Raw genomic sequence first — 18,624 nt, 5'->3', positions numbered from 1 at the left:
AGTGGTCAAGTACTGGAATGTGTTGCCCAGAGAGATTGTGGGATCTTCGTATTTGGAGGTGTTCAAGACTCGAATAGAAGAGTCTCTGAGCAACCTGATCTAATTAGACGTGCTGTTAGGAGAGAGCTGGACTAGGTAAGCTCTGGAGGTCATCTATGATTCCATGAACTTTACCTTGGTTTATAGCCCCGTATAATGACTACCTCTGTCTCTACATTCTTTACTGGCACCATGACAAAATGTAACTACAACAGCTAGAACAGATGAGACAGAATAAGGGCTATAGTGAAGGTTCCCAGAAAATATGCATTAAAGCATCAAAATATATGTAATGCCATGTGTGCACACACACAAATCTTCTAAAGGACATAAGCTTTTTATGCTGGCTTTATATAAACCTAAATGGAGTCTGGTCCCTTAAACAGACCCAGCAAGATTGTCTGACCACAGGAGTCACAAGGAGCTCCTAGTACCTATTTAGGTTTCTGTTAAAGGTAAAGGCTGATAAAAGACAGTACCTGTTGGGACTGATAGTTCTGGATGACTTGTACAAAACAGGATCACAATTTGCTCTGAAGATCCAGACAAGTCAGGACTGTCTCTGTTTTACTGGATCATCCAGCAGTTTTGGTCAGGAAGAATGAGACCCCATGCTTATTAGACTACCTACGGGCTTAGTTTGTATACTTTCAAGCAAGCCGGAAAACTAACCAGCTCTACACAGATCTGTCACTGAACAGTTTCCAGATGAAGCTGTGGGCATTTACAGGATGAACTACATGTAATTGATAGTTACAACCTTCATGAAAAGAATAGTGGGCTTGAACACTCAAAACAAAGAGCAGTGGGGAGATCTTGCATTTTAATCATCTGCCATTACTTGTTCTTTCTTGTCTTCAAAACACAGTCATGTACAAGTTAAACTACAGGCCCAGTTCATCTCACCTTTCATTCTTCCTTGCTCACGACAATGTTGAGTTCATGTTGAGCTCTGCATCCCAACAAGCTAACATTTCCAGTGAAGCCACCTCAGGTTCTGTTCAAGGGAATCTACAGAGATTAGGGTGAGGCCAAAGGGAACTTTACCATGTTAGTGCATTTCGTGTTTTAGTATTTTATCTTTCATCTATCAGATGGGGAGGAGGGAAAAGCAGATACTCCTTCAGTCTCAGAAACTTCTTCATATAGCTTCGCACTTTATTATCACACGGTGCATTGGCAGCGGAGTAGTGCACTCTGCTTTAACCCACTAGAGGCGTGCATCAGAATTTCTTGGTATCATGTTTTTCAGGTTGCAGCATCTTCATGTCAGTGATCATGCTGCCAACATTTGCAGAATATCCAACATGATAGATTTCAAGCAAGAGTTCTTGAGGTGGTATTTTAAATAGTTGCATGTTAATTCTGCACTACATTAGTGATCCTTAAATAATTGGGAAGACTTATGGAAACTGTTGCATGCAACCAACTAAAATTTAGAGTCAAACTATGAATCAAAGTTTCCTACTTGCAACTTGGAATATTGTACGATGTACGTAAACATGCTGTGTATTTTGTAGTGAAGCATCAACACAATGCAGCATTAGAGTATTTTTTCATAAATATGTTCCATAACAGAGACCAGTAATAAAATCAAGATGTTTCTTTCATGTTAATGAAACATGGCTGATTATAAAGTTTTAAGTACATGCCAGAATTTACAGTTAAAAAAAAAAAAAAAAGTAATCTAAGTAGTTTAGAGGATCTGTTACTGTCCAATTAAGGATTTTCCAAGTGGAAAGTAAAATGCCTTTGGTTGTACTGTTTTGTTATTTCCAGATGTCTAATACACTGAACCCTGCACTGCCACGTCAGTAGTACTCAGGCTATGGAAATCATGGTGTCATTTATTTATATTACTGTAGCATCATAAACTGGGTCAAATAATTTGAATTCACCAAACTGAGATTTACAAATTGAAGACATACTCTTGGAAAAAGAAAACAAAAGAAAGAAAAGCAGTTTCATAACATCAGAGATTACATGTCCTTTAAAGACAGTTTCTCATAGTCTGGAGTATCATTCCTGGAATAGATATTAAGTGTAGTTTAACCAAGCTACTTTTTATTTGGAACACTCAATCAGTTTCTCTTAATATGCTACACCCTACATGTTCCTTTTTATTTAGTTGAAACAAGACTATTTGGGCAATAACTGGCTGATTACTAGTCCTAAATATATGGCCACAAAACTTTTATGTATGGTGATTGGGAACCATCAGCTGTAAATGTGGAACACAGGCCCCTGGAATCAGTTTAAAGTCCTTGTAAATTTTCTGTGTTTAACTAAAAAATTATTTGTTTTCACAGTTGTTTTATTCTTAGAAAGGAAATGGAACGAGCCTTTGAAGACAGTAGCCATCTATCACATGGAAAATGTTCTGTTGTCATTGCTGCATTTCAGATTTGCACCAGGCAAGCTACCAAGTAATCTCTAGCACTCTGCTTTTCTAAGCATATGATAAATTTTAAAACAAAACCAGACTACACCAATGCTCATATTTCAGCACACTCAAATGATGATAGGCTTTGAGATTCCCATACTCAAGAGCTTGTCATAGAAACCTTATTCAGATCCTCTCAGCTGCTAGACTCCATGAAAGGAAATAAAATCATTAAATGATATTAATTATTATCTAATTACTTGTTTTGGTGCCACAGAAGCACTAGTTGTGATCATGACTAGTAGATAATATGGCAAATACAAGAGAAATTCATATCAATCTCTCTTTTCGTATATGGTTTCTAATCCAAAAAAGGAATAAAGCATTGTCCATCTTTTGCTTAAGAACACGATATTGAAAAATCATACCTGAATTATTTAAAGCAGTGAAGACCTGACAAGTATTTGCAATTTAGACTTCATCCTGTTTGCAGTTTACATTGCAGAGCCAGCTCTCACAGCACAACGTCAAGCCTGGGGCAAACGGAATTCATTTTATCTACAAAGGGAAGGAACTCTAAGCCACAGAGAACACAGTGTTTACCTGCGACCTTGCTAGTAGGGCAGTACTTACTGGTATTAAAGCATATGTATTGAGTTCAAAGCAGTCTCTGCAAATAGTCTTGGAAATGTTTTTATCTTCCAAGTAACAGTGATTTTTGGAAATGTTTTTATCTTCCAAGGAACAAGTTTTTATCTTCCATGTCCCCCCAGTACTGATACTGAGAATTCAATTCATTTTTTGTACAGGTTTACAATTTCACTTGACTTTAAGATCCAGTATCTATTTGAAAGAATGATCCTTCAAGCTTTAGTTATCTTTTCAGGCCCAACTCCTCTCTGATTTGTTACGGCCAGCTAATCTAACCAATGCTGACAAAGGAGAAATTAAACCTGGTAATTAAATGTGGTAATATCTGCCAGTACAGATGTACAGTCTTCATTTTCCACCTTCATTTCTAAGCAGGGATTCTAATAAAGCTAACAGGAGCCTCAAGGTGTCAGCAGACTCTAGCTCTGCACTCAGCATCCAGATTCCCTACTTGGACTCTTCCTTTCTGCTCACAGGCTCGGACCTGGTTGTCAGAGCAGAGGTCCCACTGTCAAAGTTTAAGGCTTTCATCAAGCCATTAAATTTCCGTGAAATAGTGCCACTGGCATTCTCCAGTAGGATTGTTGTACTGCAGCCTGGGCACTCTTTCTGACATGAGAGCCCTAATAGAGTGACTACATCCAACCTTGCAGCCAGAATTAATACTCTTTGAACAATCACATAGTGCTCTAATGCTTGTTAAGCTTAGTGCAGAAGCTTTTTCATTTTAGTATTACCTTTATACGTCTGCTGGGTCCATGTTGCTGTTAGAAAGGGACTGTGTGCCTAATAAGCCTGGAGTGAGAGAGGGGCTAAAGAGGGTGGTCATACTATCTCTCCACCTCTAATTCCAGAGACTACAGGGTCTGACAACAAAATCCCCCCATGCTGAGAATTCAGTCTCCCCAAAGAGTGTGAGCTCCCCCTTCCTCCCAATCCCTCTACAGGGCCCATGACAGCTCTGTAGCAGAGAGAAACCTTCTGCTTTTAGCAACTTTTCACCTCCAGTTGTTAAGGTCTAGTCAAGCGTAGAAGAAAAGAGGAAATTTTTCTCTCCCTTAGTCTTCTAACAGTATACATACTCTATCACAAGCTTCCTTTCCTCCAATAGCTACGTATATCTTTGGAAAGAAATTCTGAAACGTGGTGGTTCTGAACCGATGATGGTTTCTGCTCACTGTATTAATGTTTGGTCAAAGTGCGAGACAGCAGAGGAAACCCATAGAGTTTTTAACTGATTTCATTCCACATGTTACTACAGAGCTGATCTACTGAAACTGAAGCAGAGATGAGAAATACCACGCTTAGTTGCTACGGAATAGATGCTAGGTTCCAGAAACACTGCTGTACTGACAATATTCACATTTTTATTGATGTTACTCTATTTTTACTGACAGAAATTCAAACAATTCACACTACTTAATTTAAAATGTACTTATACAACTCAAATCGGTTTTGTTCATTACCACATGATCGTTCACAAAGTGAATGCCAATAAGAATGAAAAACATAAGATCAGGCCCATATATCCAAAAATTAAAACTCCAAAGGTTATAGGAAATGTTATACATTTTCTTTGGAAAAAAGTGTTCATTTGCAGTGAATTGTGAAATAGACAATGGTAGAGAAAAAATCTGATTATGAAACACATTGACTGTGAAAATTAAATACAAAACAGTCCGTAGTTCTTGCATGTCAGTATCTACCTCACTTGTATAAAAATCAGGCCCTGAGAGTGTACAGAACCTTACATATGTGTTGAAATAAGTCAGTGTTATCTTGCCTGATAAGGACTACAGAAGAAGAGGTGATTCTGAAAAATTAACCTAAGGTGTAAAAAGGTATTTTTCCAAAATACAATGATGGAAATGGCAGGTATATGGCTTTTTAAAAGAAAATTTGCTGAAATTTCTTGGCAATTCAGATATGCAGAGAGCATAGAAAAAACACATTCAAAAGTCGGCATTACACTCCTTTTTATAATTTTTCCACTGGGTTTGAGATTGCATAAGAGGGAGTTGAATAAAAGCTGACAAACATTAACCTTCATCCGTTTACTGAAAACCCTGTTCTTTTAGTGGTGGACTTGGCAGCGCAATGGTTGGACTTGATGATCTTAAAGGTCTTTTCCAACCTAATCAACTCTATGATTCTGTCATTCTTAGGACCTTCTTACTCAAGCGAGAACACTACAAATGCTGACATTTCATAATAAAAATGAGTAACTGTATTATGGAAATATCTAATAAAGTTTTAAGGCTGAACTGTTCAAGTGGAAATGAAAGGTATTTATGATGCAGTGATACATTATCCCATATAATTGCCAGAAGAGATATATCTATTTTCATAGGTTAATGGAAATATGGATTATAGGTTCTCCGAATTTTCATTGAAACTGATTTAATTTTGACTGGTTTCTTGTTCATTGTCCATGTATCCCAGTGAATCCCAGTTGCAAGAAATCTTCCTGTGTAGCGGTGAACACCATTAAGATTTGCAAGGCCACACTGGTTGAACCACCATCCAGTGTTATCACTGAAGTTACTGCAGCTCTTTACAGCCTGTTCTTTAATAGTGCACATTGGCCTGCATCCATCATTATCAACATCAAATGTGCTGAAAGGCATTGAATTCTGGTTATCTTGTTTTGTATATCCTCTAAATGCATCACCTAAGTACAACAGAAGGATAAAAGAGTTATTTATGGAGCAATGTAACATTTCTTACTTGTTGCATACCTCACAAACTTTTCCTCTGTATTTATTAGAAAAATAGATTTTTTCAAAAGCAGTTCAAGAGCACCAAATAACGAGCTGGCAATGTGTTAAAGACATAGGAAAGAAACAGTATAAAATACTGAGAAGTATGGAAGAAGTTGAAATTCGATGAAACATCTTTCTATTGTTGTTGCTTTTAGTGACGCACACTAGCTATGAAGGTAAAGGCTTCTGTCCTGAAAGACAGTGGAAGAAAAGATAATAGAAACAAAAAGCGTTAACTTCAGATTTTCCAGTGATGTGCCCAAAGCCCCAGAGTGAGTCATGAGATTAAATGGAATTGTCAAAATACAAAGGTCAGTGATTACTGGTTTTATTGTCTTACTAAAGAAATAATGTTTCTTACAAATACAGGTAAAACACCAACATATTTAGAGAATAACTGTTACATTGGTAATAAGGAACATTCTTGCTTATTAGTAAACATGAGGCAAAAAAAAATTAGAAAAAAAGCAGCAAGACATGGTGCAATACTTAACACAAATCTTTGCATATTTGGTATAGCTATGATATTAAGAGAGGTCTGGAATTGTAAATTAATGTGTGTCTATATATCAGCCAGTAACTGTTACATACTGTAGGCCTAATTTGTTCCAGTCGGTTTCTTTCTCTGTCCTTTGTACGCCATTGTCTGGGCACTTCTGAACTAAACAAAGCAACAACATCAGGAAGACTTCCACTAACATCAGCAAATTTGGGATGAGATAATAGACACTTAAAGAATTGGACACCTAAAGAATAGATATACACAAGCACACACAAAATCCCTTTTGTATTATATATATATATTCTGTAGACTTGAATCCATTAAAGTTCCTTTATTTTCTTTATTCATTTTCTTTATTAAAGGAGTGCTTGTTCAATTATTCCATTAAAGACCTTGAAGCAATAGAATAAAATGATTTCTTACTATGTAAAGATTGATGTTGGCATAACCAATCACTACATCATTAACCATTTAGCAGCATAAGTGTTCATTATGCACCAAATAGAGAAAAACAGATTAGAAATAAACATTTTAAAGTTATCTTAATTAAGTATTACTCTTTTGAATGCATTTTTTCACATTAAGAAAGGGAGCAGCAATCTTTAAATACTTTAAAGAAGGAGGTTCTTACCAGCATTTCCTGAATAACGCCCCAAATGGATCTTAAAAGAACAAGCTTCATCCTCTATCCAAAATCCATCATATGATGCATAGGCATGCTTGTCATTTTCTGATTCCAAATCCACATAAAGACTAAAAGTAGTGGCTTTTTGATTTACTATGTGAAAAATCTTCCTCAGTCCAAGCCAAAATTCCCCTGAAACAGAAATATATAGTTAATAAACTTCTAGAAACAGAAAGTAGAAAAGAAGAAATTGATTCCTCTAGTTTTTGTATTTTCCTTCCTGAGCCAAGTGTAATAAGAGTTGTCTGATGTCTTTGAAAGACTAATGAAGGTACAGAGTAATCTTCCTACTTCATTGGGAAATCCATGGGAAGAATTCCCATGTGCGCATCATCTTTTTTCTTTGTGACATTTTTAGAAAATTGTCCACGTGATAACTTTCAAGCGTTCATCTTCAATATACCTTAGAAGACCACAAAAACTGGATGTGCTAAGGATCCACTTGATTAAACAGAATTCAGCAGCATTCCTAAGGGCAATACTGAGAAATGATAAATGTTAGCATTCTATGAAATGCAACAAAACTCAAACCCTGTTCTCAAGATTTGCTGCCTCTGTAAATCACACTTTTTTCCATGAAAGGTTGCCCTATTTGAGCTGCGCTTTCTTGTATAGTTGAAAAGTTGTGTGCTTCCATTGGAATCCCAGATAAACTCCTGAAAAAGCAACTGGTTTTAGACTTGCTGGATGAAAGGTGGCAGTAAAAAAGTAATATCACAGTTGTGTTTGTATTAGCTACTGGAATAATTCCATTGCGTTTCTAACTTTGCATGCCCTATGGTGAAATAGTCCTGATTTTTCTCTGCTTTAAGGAAATATTTCGCAAATGTGATTAAAACCAACTTATGGCTTTTTTTTTTAAATCTGAAAAAAAAAGGGAAATACAATTTATACATTATTTCAGGAAGAAAATATCACAACATTTTAAACACCTCTTGTGAGACTGAGGATGGACAATGGCTAAAGACTAGTAGGGTGACAGTCATTGTTGAGAAGATCACACAATAGATTTGATGAAAAAAAACTCTTAAGTGTAAATAAGACTTTTAAGAAACATGAACTTTACTCTCTCTACTACTAAAAATCCCACAGAATTTAGTGGAATGTAGCTCACATAAAGACAGCAGAAACATTGGATCCAAAGCACTTTAAAGGATTTAAAATTAATACCAGAAAGGTCACCGAATCCATCCACATATTCAGACCATGTTCTCTGAAATGGAATGATTCCGTCAGTTCTTTTCTGAACCACAGTCCATCCACCTCCTTGAAAATCCATGTCACACAAAACCTAAAATAGACATAGATATGATTAAGCATTCTTGAAGCAGCTGTTATGAAGAAAACATTTTAATTAAATAAAGGTGGACTATTCAGAGTTTTGCTAAGCAACATACCTTTCAAATATCTTAACAAAAAGCTCAAAGAAAATAACAAATGAAGCTGCAGTATTTTCTTATATGTTCTTGTTGGACTGCTTGATTTGGATATTTCCTCAACCAGCAGAAACTTTTGTGTGCAAATGTCTGCTCATATCAAAGATAATAAATAAGCTTTGATAAATTAATAGTAGCATGAAGTGGAAGCCACATGCAATGTCATGTATTAATCATGCAAAATATTACATATACAGGCACTAACACTGAATATACCTTTATTTCAGTAAAGCAAAATAGACACAACTTCTTATGTGTTCTCCCTCACCATCATACCTTCTTCCCCAGAAATACTGTGTTTGTGATGCCTGGGAAATGTAGAGCCCTTAATAAAGGTGAGGAAATGCAAAAAGTGACAGCAATAACCCAGTATATAATAATATATGCTGGAACAGCAAAAACACCTACATAAGAATGGGCCCCAATCCAGGGAAGTCCTAATGTGAACATTTAACAGCCTGCAACTGAGCAGTCACACTGAATACATTAAGATCAGCTCTCAAATTTATGAGTCTTCATGAGTCTTTGCTAAAATTTGTGCCCAACAGCACGTCAAATGGCAGTGGTCCAGCAGCCCTCTGCTCTGCTATGGAATATCACATTATGTGGCACATTTTCTCCTCAGCCCATTTGACTTTAGACACGTAATTGAGTTCCCTAAATTAGGCATCTTATTCCCCTTGTCTCACTTGTAATCCCCCTCATACAGAGAAATGTGCATTCATAGTGTGGCTCTGGGAAACCAAGATCTAAATCACCCTCTGCAGATGTCAGTCACCTCCACTGTCCACAGAAGGGGCCCCTAGACCTTTGGCTGCTCTCTAGGGATTTCAGCGAAGTGCCTAAAGTTAAGTGGAATGTATCCAGGTCACTCTGGGTATTTTTCAAGTATGTCCCCAGTGCCAGAGCTTGACCAGTTCTAACAGGAATTAGAAAGTCTGGGCATCCTAAAGTAGAAAGGTACATATTGCATATCTAGACACTGCACCGCTGCTGTTCAAAGTAGTTCTAGGGGATACTATGCTTAATTAATGTTTAAAAAACAGGGTCATTTGTAAGTGTCTCCCAATGTGACTAATATCAGGAGAATTAACCTGGAAAATGGTTATCACTATGGAGACATTAAGCTACTTGTGATAACAAAAGTTCAGAATATAATGTTGGCTATCAGTAAATCACAACAGTAAGCAAATACACAAGTGATGGAGGAAAGTAGGAATTTTTTGTTCATGTTACAGGGAATGTACACAATGAAACATGTTTCAGAAAAGAGAGATTTGCAATCTTAGCCAGTTGCTAAAAGTAGAGTCTAGGTGGAAGTGAGTTTAACCCTCAAAAAAATTGTGGCAGCCTGAGCTTTATATGTTGCATCCCTGTTGCCTGTACCAGCCAGGTATTTTTCATGAAACCAAAGACTTGTTCCTTAGCAGGAACACGTCAACATCATATTCAGAACCTCTGTGACTTAACATCTTCTCTAGGAACAACAAGAAAGCAACAGGACAGAGCGGCAATGTGATCTAATACAACCTGGCCAATCTTGGATCTTCAAGTAAGTCAATGCCATTGGATGCTTAGAGCACTCCTTCCAACACAAATACCGAGTGAATCACAGTAAGTGTCATGTGCATGAAAGAAAATAATGGGCTTTATTCCCTGGAGAATCACATGCTTATTTCAGTCACCCAAGGAGGGTGGAAGTGGAATAAAACGAAATACGTAAGATTCCAAAATGAATATTTATATGCAAATACCTAAAACTCATTAAAAATAATCCCATTGCCTCATCCGCTGTCTTGAGAAGATGATTGCATGCTTGGCTAATCCTCTCCCTATGAGTCAGAAATACAAAGAGGAGCCCACTTGGTCACAACATCAATCTTCAGTCCAATATAAATCAGTGGGAGTGTTGATAATTCTCAGAAGGAGCAGATTTGGTTCTACATGAAAGGTCATCAGCCAATTAGATATGGCACCAAAACATACACCAGCTAAGTAAAAATATGAGATAGATACACAAAAAACAGTCATTGCTATGTAGTTTCGTAATTCTTTATACGCTGGAAATGATGCAATTTTCTTTCTTAAAGCCTTATAGTAGTTAATCCACTTTACAGCTTGTTCTATGTCTCATATCATGCAAGGTATGAGGGGCATGACTGTGCCAGGTACAATTTAAATTAAATGAGCAGGAGGATGCTTCTACTGACTATTTCTTCCCTTTCCATCTTTAGTATGTATAAGAGGTATATTCCAAACAACTGTTTAGTTTGTCTGACCCACCATTGATCTAAATTTACTCATTGAAACATTAATCAGAAAGTGATCATGATTCAATTTTCCAGAAGTGAAATTGGTTTTAATTGCCTCATGTTTGAATGCTCAGACAAAAGCCCATTTGGGACTAATTATCTGAGATAACAAGGACCTGCCACCACCATTGAAACTGGATATTCTTAGAGCTCCTGGAATTCAGGTTTCAATTACCCTGAGTTAAGCATCAAAATCTATACTCACTTTTGAAAACATGAGGTTTCAAACATGAAAACATGACAACAGGATCAAGTTGTCTAACTAGTTTTCTTCATTTCTCTAGTATCCTTATGCAAATGATTCTAAAGACATTTTGGTCTAGTTTCAGTTACATTTAAAGGGCAACTTATTGCTGAAAAGGTCCTCATTGGAATAAATTGTTTCATGCTGGCTTTGTTTTCTGTTTTTTAGTTTCTTACTATGGTTTTCTGCCTCTTCGTATTTTTCTTATTTTGCTAGTCTGCAGAACTTCCAGAACTAGTGGCTATTAGCCCCTTAAACTGCATTACAATTTCTTGTTTATGTTTTAATGTCTTGATATTTTTGTTCATCTATCATTTCTCTTGTACCCTTTTTATGCTTCAACACATGGAATAATTTGCATTAAACAGTCTTCCTTTAAAATAACATTCTTTACGAAACACACATATTTTAGATATTTTTCCCTGAGAACTTTTTGGCATTATCTTTTCAGTTCTGTGTAACATCTACCAGACAAGAAATGAGACACTCATTTCATGAGTGCAGACGTTTCTTCTCATTATTTATTGTTACCTTGTGCTTTTAATCAAATTATTATGATTTTTCCTTTTGTTTCTTGTTCATTTAAGGAACCTTTCCACTTATATAACTGATTCTCAGATTCTGGCAGTAACTTTAAATGTGGAAAAGTGTCAAAAATACTTTTGAAGTGAAAGGAACTTTATCATTTCAGATTTATTTGCCAAAAGCTGTAAGGCAACTGAGAAATCACTTTTCTCACATAGATTAGTCATACCATCTCTCAGGAAAAGTAATTTGGGTGAGGTATGAATATTTCCTCAATGGAATCCCCCTCAACCTAGAAGAAATTCTGAAACAGATGCATTTTGTGCTATGGTTCATCCCAGGGTGAGGCAGACAGCATTTTCTTCATACTATAAATGTGGTGGTTCTGTGAACACTTCTACCTGTCTTTGCCTTTCTTTCACCTGGAAGGAACTTACCGATGAGTTACAGATCTTTTCCCTGAGCTCGCTGCATTGTATAGAGAGAATGACAGGTTTTTCTATCAGGGATCTGCAGAACCAAGTTCATTTTTTCTTTTGAGACCCCAGCGTACTTCTGAAGCCTTTTCATAACCACTTTGAGCTATTTTTTTGTAGCATTTTGTAGGTTTCCAATTGGCTAGAGATAAAGGGATTCATCCTTCCTTTGTTATATATAAAGAAAGACTATAAAGTTAGATATTAAATTTTGCTATTTATTAGCTGGCTTAAATTCCATATTTTTTCTCCAAAAACTAATGATCCCAGCATGTACTGCAAAATTAAAGGTTTGAAAGTGCCATATCTGTCTTTCCACTATGCATAAGGACTTCCCTAAGTAGAACAGCCTGAAATGGAAATAAACCGACAAAACAAAGTATTCCATGTGTTTGCATGGATCTGAACGGCCTGAGCCTGAGGAAATTAACCCAAAACTCTCTTCTCCTAGATGAGCAGTCTAACTCTGAGCAATTACAGAAAATGCAGGTGGTGATAGGAAGCATGACTGCTGCAGTTCATGCTGAATTTCATCCTTTTTTCTTTGTCTTAAGAATGTATATCCTGCAAACTGGATATGAAGACTAAAAGTTTAGATGCCTATCTGCCTCAAGGCTGAGTTATAATGATGCTCAGACAAGAGCTAAGCACCTACTCCTCAAACTAATGTACATCCTCACCTATATTTAGATGCCTATGCAATATCATGGTCCAAGCTATAGGCGTCAGTGGCATCACCTCTCAAGAGAAGGCAACAGTATACAGTCACCCAGCAGAAAAATTCAAAAAGCCAAAGGTCACACTTCAGGAGCCAAATGGATCAGTCACTTGGCTCCTCAGTTTTCCATCTCTAAAATAGAAAAGAACAGCACTTCTCAATGTCCAAAAGGGGTGCTGGAAAATATCTTGGGTTTTCCTCTTTGGTACATTTTTCACTGTATATGGAAACTGATGATGGGATCTTATGACAGAGATTAAATTTCTTTGTAGAAAATGAGAAAGTCATCAAAATTATAATAATGGCAGTCACATTTGGATGATTTAATAAATTTCTTATTCATCTGTTGAGAAATTGTCAAGGAAAACACTTTAAATCTATTAAATATATTCTAAGTGCATATTCTCAAGCACATTGTGACTATCCTGAGAGATAAAGTTATTACCTCAAAAGGATAATTTGATCCTTCTGGATGGATAATGTACAGACCAGTTGGAGTTTTTGAAACTGAACCAACGGTATCTTTAATATCAGTGCAATCCAACCCTAGAGAACAAAGTATTCGATGAAGTTCATTAGCAAAATACGTTAAAAAAAACAAATACAGCTTAAGCACAGAATATTACTTTTGTTGGTAACATATGAATGATGTCAAATAGCATTTTCTTGTCATGCAAACTGTAAAATCATGTTTTGTCATGAACTTACCTTATAAATGAAAATTTTCTGAACTCCATTAAGCTCAGAAAGAAGCATAAATTGTATTGTACACAGAAAGTTCTTTCTAATCTTAACTGGTATGATACAGAAATTAAAAATTATGTATCTGGGTCTTATTTTACAGATTTTATTTGGCTAACACTTGTACTGAGTAAAAAGACATATTATCTGGGGAAGGATGTCTTTTTCCTGCAAACATTTGTATTTATACTGGTAAAAGCATTTCTATCATACTGTATACATTAAAAACCCTTTGCTTTTAAGTGTTAAGCCAGGTTTGTGTTAAACACACTCAAGCAAGCAGTTCTACGTCCAGTAGGACTGCTTAGAGGTAGTTTCCTTTAATTGGGATGGACACCATAAAGATTAACTGTCTAGTGTTCAAGTGACTTCCATCTCATTTGAAGAAGGATATTGCAAATGCCGAGCACACTTTATTGCATTACAGAAGAAAGTGCCATTTAGCAATATCAGACTGCTTATGAACAGGAGCCCAGAATTAACAGTTGCAAATGATTTAAAGCAGTCTTTATGATGACATTCTTAAACAGTTCACAAATTTTCCAGAGTTTATCTCTGCATACTAACACAGAATAAATACTGTAAATGTTATAATTGCTTATCTTTGCTTTAATTAGTTCTTTGTCAAGATACAAAGATAAAAAGAGAAGAGGTCAAGATTAAATGAGAAAAATATGTACCATGAGATTGAACTGCTTTGTAAGGAAGTGGATCCAAATGCTTTCTCAGAACTTCTGCGTTCAAAAGAAGAAGTCTGTTCATGAGTTCATTTACCTGCAAATTCAAATAAAAGATCTTTAAGCAGGTTGCAATGAGGAATTTTACATTCTAAAGTTGTTCTTTTTGACTCCTAGTGAATATAATCCAAAGTTAATTTTTATGATGTGTTAGTGTTTCATACCTTCATTATGTAAATTGGTCCAATTTTTTACTTTTTGCATACAAAATAATTTGTCGGCATAATTCCATTTAATTCAAGAAAAGTCCTTCATTTTAAAGCTTTTTATCTGTACTGAGTGCACAGTGTTTCTAAACTACTATCAGAGTTAATGATAATGTAATATGTAATCTACACAAATATGACAGGACTGCAGATAGGAACCAATGTGGAGGAGTGGTCCGTCACTTGCCCTACTGCCATGTATGCCACCAAGTTGTGGACCAGGTGGTGCTAATCACTCCTCGTAGAAATGGAACTCACACCTTACCCAGGCTACAAGGAATGATGATAGAGACTGTAATTCCACAGTTCTAATGGCAATATAAATGCTTAATTTTCCTCAGTTAGACAATACCCATAGTGCTAAATAATAAATAAAAATCTCTATGATGAAGAAAAAAGTACCTGATTAGAAAGGTAATCCAAAGAAGACTGTTGATCATCCATCATGTTTCTTACCAGTTTTTTTGTACTTCTTGCATATTCAACAAGTGAGTTCTGCAAATTTCCTTTAAAAGAAATATGTTCATCCACTTTGTTACCACAAACCTAGAAATATTCTTGGCTGAATAATGACACATTTATTTATGATACCTAAGTCAATATTGAAGGTGGTTAACCTTAGGGTAGCTAAAAGTGAAATTAAAGTACAGAGACCACAGATTAAATCCAAAGATGCTAAGAACCTCAGCCTCACTGGTTGCAGTGAAGACCTCTTAAGAAGAGATGGCTCTTAAGATTTGAAGAAGAATTTCGTCTTATCCTTGGGCAACTTGGATAACCAGTTAATGGATACCACAGAAATACAAATGTAAATGATAAAAGACAAAAACATGTTTCCTGTCATCCTACATTTACTCATTCACTCTGCTACTTACTCATGCTCCTGTTTTTTGCCTAAATATAGGCAAAAATACAAAAATTAAAGTTGTCAGGTAATTAATAATACATATTAAAAATCATATGGGAAGACAAGAATTTTGGCAATTTTTTCTGAGTCTGATTACATCATTTGCTGTGTAGTTTGTCAAGGCAGTGAATAGAGGATGTCCTGTATAGATATCTATAAAAGGCAAGCTGAAGTATAGATTTCCTCCCACTTAACTAACTCACTCCCACTTAACTAACTCCCACACACCTAACTGTGATGTTTAAATGAGGGAGAGACACCCTACTCTTCCTCTCTAACGGAGAGAGCTACCAACATTCACACAGACTTAGGTGGGCTGAGCTGCTGCCTGGATTTGCCTGTCCTCACCAGTGATTATGAAGAGAGACTAACATGATTATACTTTTAACTTTTGTCACACCAGGTGCACCCCAAAAACGCGGCATCCCAAATTTTCTGAACAATACTCAGCCTGGGCAGCAGTGTCAAAGGCTATCACATGTGCTTAAGAAGATTAAAATATAAATTAGCACAGCATAGCGTAGCATAGCAGAGGATTGCATAGCATGGTATTGCATAGCTTGTCGCTGAGAGTATTCTTTATGAATACATACTGCACATGTAATGTTTTTCCCCTCGTAAAATTTTAGCTTGAACATCACATGGTACAAGGCATTGTTCTTTTTGTTTTGAAATATCTGCAGATTTATTTTTCTCTTCTGCCTTGAGTGGTTCCTCCACAGCTCCAACATTCCTTGTGCCCTGTTGTACCAAACAATGGAGGGGGAAATAAATTGATCATAAAGCATATATAAAATAGCTCAGCCTGCCAAAATGAAGTAGATTACTCCATGGATCTTCCTTCAAAACCTGTGTTTTTAAAGCTTTATCAAGCAATAATTGACAGCACTGAGACCAAGGCCTGTTAGGTGTCTTCTGCTTAGCCATACCTCATGAGAGAGAGAGAGAGTCAAAGGTAAAGAATAACCTCTACAAATTTAAAAAAATACCACGAACATTTGTGGTGAAGTATTGTACTGTGAGCACTGTGAACTGGAGGCAAGAACTTGCAAACCTTGCATTGAAGAAGCTCAGATTTTACAAATCACCACACCCAACAGACACCTCAAATGCTAACAATGTTTATTTTCACTGGAAAGGAGCAGGCTTTTGGATTTACCACATATTAGCAAAACACTTTCACTCTTGAAAGTCCCTAAATTAATTATTTAGACTCTGATAATGGAAATACTTGTGCAAGTTATTAATCTATGCACACAAGCAGTCCCAAGCAGATTTGCAGACAAATCCAAAATTAAAAGAATATTTGAAATGCTCTTAGAGAGGAAAGAATAAAGGGATACTATTCACAGGCATACAATTATCTGAAATAATAACAATAAAAGCATCAGTAAAAGTAGTTACACCTATTAATGTTCTTTTAAAGTAATATTTTCGTATTTAATGTTTTTCCTTCCATGGTGCCATTTGGCATAAAATAAGGGAATGCCTCTGACTCATCACTTAAAGAAATGCTAACAGTAATTCCTGAAATATGTGTCATTGTAAAAAGACTAAGAAACATATTTTCATTTGAGTCTTTGTTTTTTAATTCCATAATCTCAGCAAAGCATTGTAGTATGTTCATATACTGTATTTTCACATATAAATTCATATACTGTATTTTCACGTTTCTTTAGAAACGTAAAGATTTTAATGAAAAAGAAAACTTATTTGGACTTGAATATATCTTCAACATAATTGTTCTCCTTTCCTGCTTCAGGTTTCTCTTTCTGAAACTGGCACTACACTGGCAAAGCATTGAACATTTTTTTCCCCGATTTTTGCTTTTAAAAAGTGAAAGTAAAAATTACATAAAACTGTTAACAAGGAGATTTTACAAAAAGAAAAGGGTTCTGCATTATTAATGTAATTGCATTTTGTGTCTGGAGATAAATGCTAGAGAACTAAAAGAATATGTTTCTTTAATTTTGAAATAAGCACAAAATAAAGGAAGAAAAAATCTGTAAGAGTTATAAATAGATCACTTGAAACTCATAAACAGATCACTTGAAACTATGGTTTGTTTCAAGGCTTTATCACAGCTACTCACCAGATGTTCAATTAAATGCTGTCAAGCAAATATTTTTAATCAATATTTATTTTTAACAAAAGCCAACATGAAACAGGCAGTTAAATCTGACCTCAGCAATTCAAGCAAAAACTGTGACTCTGCCAAAACCAATAGTTACTCTGCATTTACAGTCATGCAGATGAGATTAAAAATATGGCCTAACAACTGAGCTGTGATGAAGGACATTAAAACAAAAATATTCTAATATACTGAATTCCTACAGTTTCGATGTAGTTTCTTTTCTTTATCTGAAAATACCTGATTCTTCTGTATTTTCGTATCTATCCTGAATAAAGCAATCTGCATCTTAAAAACATCTGTCACTTCCCTGAGAAATCATTCAGCTACATTCATTATCTTATCTAAGCAAAGTAATTGCAAATCTTACCTTAGATGAACAAGGCTTGACATTACTTATGACAGTCTCTCCTAAACTGAACAAAAAAATGTTAAGACAAATCAGTGAAGTTACCCTAAAGCAGTTCATCTTTTACTTGAAGAAATGCAAACGTTTTGTCGGGTTTCAAATTTCTGTGGAAAGGATTGTACGCTATGAAGTCCTGAGCTAACTATTTGGGAATGTCTACAGCACAAAGAGCAGCCAACACATCACTCCTTTAATGCCTGGATTTAATAAACCACATTTCAATTGCACAGTAGATTTTATATACTACTGCTTGTACCCTGAGAGCAATTACTGCTTATCACCCTTACATGATGCATCAAACATATATATTTTTATTGTGATAAAACTGTGGCAGATTTTCTTATATGCTCTTTTTGAGCATTGGTATATATTTGGTATTGAGTAGTCTGGGCTACTTGAAAAAAAAACAAGTATTAATCGATGTTTTCATCTTTTTACAAAGGTTAATCATTAAAATGAAGGCATTTACATTGGTGTGGTGGTAGTGAACTACAACTGGCTGTGGAGGCAGTTTTAGAATATGTCCTAAAAGCAAATTCTAAATAGAAAACTGAAAACTATTACTTTAAAGTAATACTTTGTGTTACATTGAAAATTGCTTACCGGGAGGACAATAGCAGTCTCTTGGTCTCACTGGTAGCCCAGCCTTAGGAACAGAACTATTGAGAGTGGGATAATCATTCAAATATGATGATTTTTACCCCTGAAAAATGTCAAACTACAAGAGAATGTCCAGAAAAAGAAGATTAAATGCAGTCCA

At 35.8% G+C, this 18,624-nt stretch overlaps 1 protein-coding gene across 1 annotated transcript; it reads right to left on the bottom strand.

Moving 5' to 3' along the window:
* Positions 1-4,599: 4,599 nt before the first annotated feature.
* Positions 4,600-17,953, bottom strand: ANGPTL5 (angiopoietin like 5). The gene is made up of 8 exons (XM_009476857.2): positions 17,826-17,953; positions 15,918-16,065; positions 14,820-14,923; positions 14,155-14,248; positions 13,179-13,279; positions 8,193-8,313; positions 6,969-7,154; positions 4,600-5,744 (listed from the first exon to the last, which is right to left on the bottom strand). The coding sequence occupies exons 1-8, from the start codon at positions 17,922-17,924 to the stop codon at positions 5,425-5,427; spliced, it is 1,173 nt and encodes a 390-aa protein (XP_009475132.2). The 5' UTR covers positions 17,925-17,953; the 3' UTR covers positions 4,600-5,424.
* Positions 17,954-18,624: the final 671 nt, after the last annotated feature.

The sequence above is a fragment of the Nipponia nippon genome, unplaced genomic scaffold, assembly GCF_047370975.1.
Source record: "Nipponia nippon isolate SJK-2023a ecotype South Korea unplaced genomic scaffold, ASM4737097v1 scaffold_2, whole genome shotgun sequence".
NCBI lineage: Eukaryota > Metazoa > Chordata > Aves > Pelecaniformes > Threskiornithidae > Nipponia > Nipponia nippon.
This window is presented reverse-complemented; position numbering and strand designations above follow the sequence as displayed.